The 6247-nt window shown below is 50.3% G+C and overlaps 1 protein-coding gene across 3 annotated transcripts in view; it reads right to left on the minus strand.

Annotated features, from left to right (window-relative positions):
* The window catches only part of CXADR (CXADR Ig-like cell adhesion molecule), a 50859-nt gene extending 44900 nt beyond the window's left edge, over positions 1–5959 (minus strand). For 2 of the 3 annotated variants that reach the window (XM_036017560.1, XM_036017561.1), the window contains exon 1: positions 5721–5893. In XM_036017560.1, coding sequence (XP_035873453.1) covers positions 5721–5763 — 43 coding nt within the window. In that variant the 5' untranslated portion in view covers positions 5764–5893. Of the gene's footprint in view, positions 1–5720 lie in introns of all 3 variants that reach the window. The other variant, XM_028504576.2, reaches the window with a different exon arrangement.
* Positions 5960–6247: the final 288 nt, after the last annotated feature.

Raw genomic sequence — 6247 nt, forward strand, 5'->3', positions numbered from 1 at the left:
CTAGGGGAAAGGTGAAAACAAGGGCGGGGACTACGGGCTGCAAACAAGAGATTAAAATGAAACTGGAGTGGTACAAGTTCTCTCCATTAGTGAACGCATGGCACGTGACAGAGCTCACTGTGCCGGGCACGCAGGCCAGCCCTGCTCACCTCTTCCACGATGCACCTGCTCTTGATCTTCCAACGCTCTTTCCCCTCTAGGTCTTTTTCTCAAGCCCACAGACACAAACTGCCTAGTTCGCCTTTCCTTCTTTATTCATTAACATGCACTGTGCCACATACTGGGAATGCAGTGAAGAATAAACAGACAACCCCTGACCTCACGAAATGTACAGCCTGGTGAAGGAAAACAATCTCAGTAAAGGCCTACTCGATACGTGTTACAACACGCTCCAGTGTCGGGAAGTGCTCTTGCAGTAGTAGGATGCTGATGGTGAAGCTACTTCAACCATCCGAAGAGATGCTGGTATAACCTGGAATAGCGGCTGCAGGGATATAAATGACTTCAAAACTGACTGACTGTAAACAGGTGGAAGGATAGGAAGAGACAAGGAAGATGCCTGGATCTCTGCCCGGGCATTTTGGTGGATGAAATGCCATTCATGTGAGAGGCAACAGTGGTGTGCAGACAGGTTTAACTAGAGGTGCCTGTTTGAAGTCTAAACAGAGGTGTCCAGAGTGGGTGGTTGGAAACTATGGACAAAGCTTGGGGAGCAGTCTAGAAACAGACTGGAGGCTGTAAGGACTCAAGTGGCAGCTGAAACCACAAAGTGGGAAACCCCAACATTTGGGTAAAAGGAGGAAACTGGGCGCATGGAGAGAAATGAGGAACAAGGTTCTAGGCCTGGGTGGCTGGAAGTTAAATGAGTCCCTACCTGCTGGCTTCTACATTCTCCCCTGGGTCTGCTTCTGTCCCCTGGAGTTACAGCCATATGTGCAAAGCATCATTGTCAAGACAAGTGCAAGTGCCCAAACAGTGCATTTCTCACTCTCCACTTACCCGATGCCACTTCCTAAATCTATTACAACCCAGCTTCACTCTCACTGCCACCCAAACTGTCCCCCCTTGGAAGTAATGAATGTCCTGTTTTTCTCAACAATCTCCTTATGGGAAGACCCACTGGCCTCACTTCCGAGTCGGCTGTCTGAGATCCCCTCACCCTCCCGTTCTCCCGTTGTTCACCTTCTGTGCACTTGCTAGAGGTGGCTGTTCCCCAGCAGCGTCACATTTCCTCTTCTCTTCCAGTCCTTCTGGCCTGTCCTGGTCAACCTTACACAGGTGCTACCTACCTATCACCAGTGGCTCTCAATGCTCTATCACAGATCCTGGCCTTTCTCCTGGATGAGGTCCTTTGTCTAAATCTCCTTTACCGGATATTTCCACCTTCATTCCCCCCAGGCACCTCAAATACAACCTGTTTAAGCTTAAGCTCGTTGTCACCTCTCTAAAACTTGTTCCTCTTTGCTTTATCCCCTGCAGGTTAGTGACATCACCATTCGCTCAAGCCAAAAATCCTACGGCTTTTCTCCAAGTTTTTCTTGCCACTCCTTCAGCCAGCCAGCTATCAGGTTCTACTGCATCTCCCTCAGAACAACTTTCCAGATCAAAGAGGAAGCCCAACACCACGCTGCAGTGTTTCAACAGAAACTGTTCATGTCCAGGTCGTCCCAGATGGAGACCTGCATTAGATCCATCAGCTCTGCCTGCCTCCAGAAGTGCTCTGGAGTTTTGCGTCATTCAAGACAATGGTATCAGGGTGTAACCTCACTTCTCGGTGCCACTGCGGGGGAGGTGGGAGAGGCACTTGAACTTGACAAATGTTTACCATTTCTCCTCCCCTTATAAGCTCTCGAAACAGCCTCTGGATCTCTGCCCACTCAAAGTGTACTCAGCAGTGATATATAAGGAACTTGTTAAAAAATGTCAAATCTCATGCCCCACCCCACATTTTCTTCTAGGAATGACACAGTGCACATCAAATGTTTGAGAAGTGCCGGCTAGATGCTTCCTACTTGTATGCACTGAATTTCTCCACTCCCAAGGCACATCACACCCGTTCAGGTCTCTGTGACTTTCAAGAGCTGTATCTTCTGCTGGGAACGTCCCATCAAACCTGCACCTAGCAGTCCTATACTAATGTAAGAGGCCCGAGCACAAGCGCAGTAAATAGGAGGCCATAAATATGTGAAGGGTTGGATCATTTAATATATTAATTAACTGATGAGCCTGAGTACCTCAGGCTCACTCAGCTAGAAGGTGAGTGTTAAGCAGTTGAAAATAAAGGTCCATGAGTCAAAGGAAAGATGGGCTGAGCTGTAATCTTTTTAAGTCACTAGCAACGATTTGGAAGGTAGAGTAATGAACAGGTAAGCTCACCCAGCTTTAAGACAGAGACTGAGAAGAGGACTGTAAGCCATATCATGGGGAAGGCCGACATTGAAAGGTCCTAATGTAGAAGGTCGTGTAACAGGCTACCAGGGTGGGAAAGGACCACAACAGGTATCAAGGAGCTCCAAAAAACAGATGGATCTGGGACATGTTATCATTACCTGTGGCAACTGAAGCAGAGGTGGGGAGGGTGTGGAACAGAACAATGAGGCTGGAAATAAAGCAGGTGCTTAACGTCTTCAGACTAACAACTGGATGAGGCAAGTCTAGTGAAATGATCCCTACGAGGACCGAGAGAGCAATGGAAATGACAAGAGCTACATCACACACATGGGCCTAGTGGCAAAGTGGCTGAAAACTTTCAGTCAGCAACATTTGCTGAACACTTAGCCATCACCACGTGCTACAAGCTAACACTGACCAGGACTATAACAATAAACAACACAGGCCATGCCCCTGCCCTCTGACCTAGTGCAATGAGATAGACGGAGTAATTGATGGAGACCCCACAACAAATAGGTTAAGGAGCCAATAGAGGGCGGCTCGCCTTGGAGGAGAGGCAACTTTTGCTCTGGTGGTTGGTATAGTGGCAGGAATGTGACTAAGAGAGAGGTATATAGAAGGATAAAGTCCACATCTAATAATCTTCAATATACACACTCGAATGAAAAGACTCCACGAAAGCAGAAAGACAAACATCTCACTTTGGTCCTCAACAAGGCTGAGGTAGGAGGATCCTCATTCTTGACACATAACACGACCGAGGCACACGGAGAAGGCAGAGGCCCAGCTGCCATCAGATGGCTTAACAAGTGGCCAGTGCATTTTTAGTTCCACTCATGCAGACAGTGTGAAAAAATAGCAACATGCCAAACTTTAACAAGATCCCAGCTGCTGCCACCGCCGCCAGTACGAGCCACATTAGTCTACAACGCCAGTCTAAGCCCTGGATCCTCGTGGTTTCAACAAAGATAAAGGATTTAAAAGCTAATAATAAAAACCTTTGTACGTGGCACACAGCCAAGCCAATAAATAACTCATAACCAGTCACAGAAACTTAGGATGTGAGTTAGAGGTAATCAAAGAGTAAAGACAATAGCTGCTTAAAGGCAGACGAGCATAGTTATGAGAACAAGGATTAAGGAGGACATGTGTGGTCTTGGCAAGTTATAGAACCACCCTGTGCCTCAGTTTCCCTTCTTGTACAGCAGGGATCATCATAATACATACCCTCTAGGGTTGCTAGGTAGATTGAGTATATGTAAAACCCCCTAGAACAATGCCTGGTATTTAATAACTGCTCAGTCAAGGCTTTATTTTTACTACCATTGCTGATGCTCAGCTACTACTGCCACTACCATTACTAGCACTGTAGTATGACTTGCTACTAGGTTGGCAATTAAAATGCATCAGAAAGAGTTCTACCAGCAACAACAGTATACCAAAAACTCTTTACAGCCCATACAGAGACAGCTCTAGAGGAAGCTCTACCACTGACAGCACTGCGACTTTTAAACTGTGCAAGCCCCCACCTTGCTTTGCCAAGTGTAGGGTCATGCCACCACTCCACTGGAGTTCACAGCAATAGATTTTCTAAAGGGGCAAGGAGTGGCGGGAAAAAATAGTCAAAAACCATACGTCAATCACATAGGTTTTGGGTCATCTACTAAGCTGGAAAATTGAAAGTAGTCGTCTTGTTCAGCTAAAGACAATACACCTGTAATGAGATGTTCTCTGCACCCTGCTGTACACGTTATGAGCAGCATAACTCAGTAAGTATCAAGATACTCTTGGTTGAGACTGTGCCTGCCAAAGCGAGGCATCCAGAAAAAAAACAGACCATTATCCCCATATTCCTAGAAAAAAATTCCTCTTTGTGGCTTATGTTCTTCCACTTCTGTGGTTTATATGCAGCCTAAAACACTTCTTTCCACAGAGGACACGAACTCGTGTCCTCCGTGCGAACTTTGGTTTAGTCCTTGACAAAACAGAAATGGGAGTGTACCGTGTAAACTGGTTGCTGACCCTTCATCTTCTCCAGAAGACTGATTTGGAAATTTCAGCCAAGTCTAAATGACATGTATCAAAAAGGTGAAGGTGGTGCTATAGACGCGGACTGATGATTAGACTTGGTAATCGACTGTGGATCCCATGAGTGAGGCTCACAGCTGTGGCACCCAACAATGACATTACCATTTCAACAGGAAGTAGAGGGCCATCCCCACAGAAAGGGCCGCCTGGCCCTGCTTCAGAGCACTTAAAAAAAAAAAAATTATCCTTCCGGAGGCTACAGTGTGCCTCCTAGGGTCCCACTTACGAATTTTTTTTTTTAAATGGATCATTTGGTTATAAAATGAGACAAATGTTTATTTTGACAACATCAGTTGCTTAAAAAACTGACAAGGAAATGGATCAGATTATTTAAAATACAAAATGATTATGTTTCCTAATGTTCCACAGATTTTTTTAAACGCCTCTTTTTCCCTCCTGATAAAGGCACGGTTGAAAAATGTACTACTTGGCTCTTCCTTTAGAAATTACCCTATACTAGTCATTCTGTCTTATCTCCAAAATGAATGACCTCATCGAGGTTACCGATTTCCCCCTTGCACTTTGCACCGGGACTGCGCCAATCAATACCGCGGTTTTGCAGCAACCTGCTTTTGATCGTCCAGCGTCTACTCCTCTGAGTTACCGCCTACTTAGAGGCTCGCCTCTCCGACCAGACCGAGAACCTTCAGGTACCGTTCACACAGCGCCTCGTTCCTAGAGGTAGCTTGGACGATCTCGGGCTTAGTGTGCATTTAATCATGGCGTTTGTAATTCGGTCTCCCCGCTTGGACTGCTCGACACCTGAAAACTCGCCGCTCACGGAAATCGGGTAACCCTGGACAGAGTCGGCTGCTAACAGGGGCAGGGCAAGAGCAAATAAAGCAAAGCCCGAACTGGCGGCGAAGAATGGAGCGGGACCAACCGCAGGCGCAAACCCAGCACGCCGCGCCCACCCACCCGCCCGCACCCCAGGAGCCCCTCCACTGCGCCCCTCATCCCGGGGCTCAGCCCCCCGCTCTGCCGGAGCTCCCCACCCGAAACACCCCACGCCCTGCACGGCTCCCTCCACCTTCTGAGCGCCTCCACCTACTCGGCTCTCGCACCCAGCCGAGCAAAATCACCCCTGCAAATCCGTCCGCCCGGCCACCAGTGCCGCAGCGACCCCAAATCGCGCCCGCCCCCTCCCCCACGCCGCATTGTTCCCGGCTAGCTGCAGGCAGCCAGCGCCCCGGGGGTGGCCAGGCAGTGCGGACACTAGGGACCGCCTCGCCTCCACTCACCGGCGGCTCCGCACAGGAGCAGCAAGCGCAGCAGAAGCGCCATGGTGGCGGCCCGGGGGTGGGCGGCGACTGCAGGTGGGGGGCTCTCGCCCGGAGTCCGAGTCTCCCGGCGCCCGGCGCGCTCCCGACTGGCTGCCAGCTGCCGCACCTCAGCACCGCAGCCTCACCCCGCCCCGCTCGGCAGGTGAAATCGTCACTTCCGGCAGCGGAGGAGTCCCGGGCTCCGCAAGGCTCAGCCGGGCTCAGCTGGGCGCGTGGGGTTGACATGGCAACCGGGCTCCGGGCACCGCGCGCGGGCGGAGGCGGACCCTCCCCTTCGGGAACTCCCGGTTGCGCCGCGCGGAGCGTAAAGGAGCGCAGGCAGCCAGTTGTGCCAGCCTGAGCTGCGATGCCCGCCTCCATGCATTCGGATAAACGGGGACCCGTGCCCCGGGACCGGCCAGCCCCTCTCCCCGGACAACTGCTGTGAGCCCTGGCTTCAGGGGGCGACACCGGACTGGGCTCGCCGGCCTGCCTGGGGATCTGCA

This window comes from Phyllostomus discolor, chromosome 2 (assembly GCF_004126475.2).
Source record: "Phyllostomus discolor isolate MPI-MPIP mPhyDis1 chromosome 2, mPhyDis1.pri.v3, whole genome shotgun sequence".
In the NCBI taxonomy this organism is placed as follows: Eukaryota; Metazoa; Chordata; class Mammalia; order Chiroptera; family Phyllostomidae; genus Phyllostomus; species Phyllostomus discolor.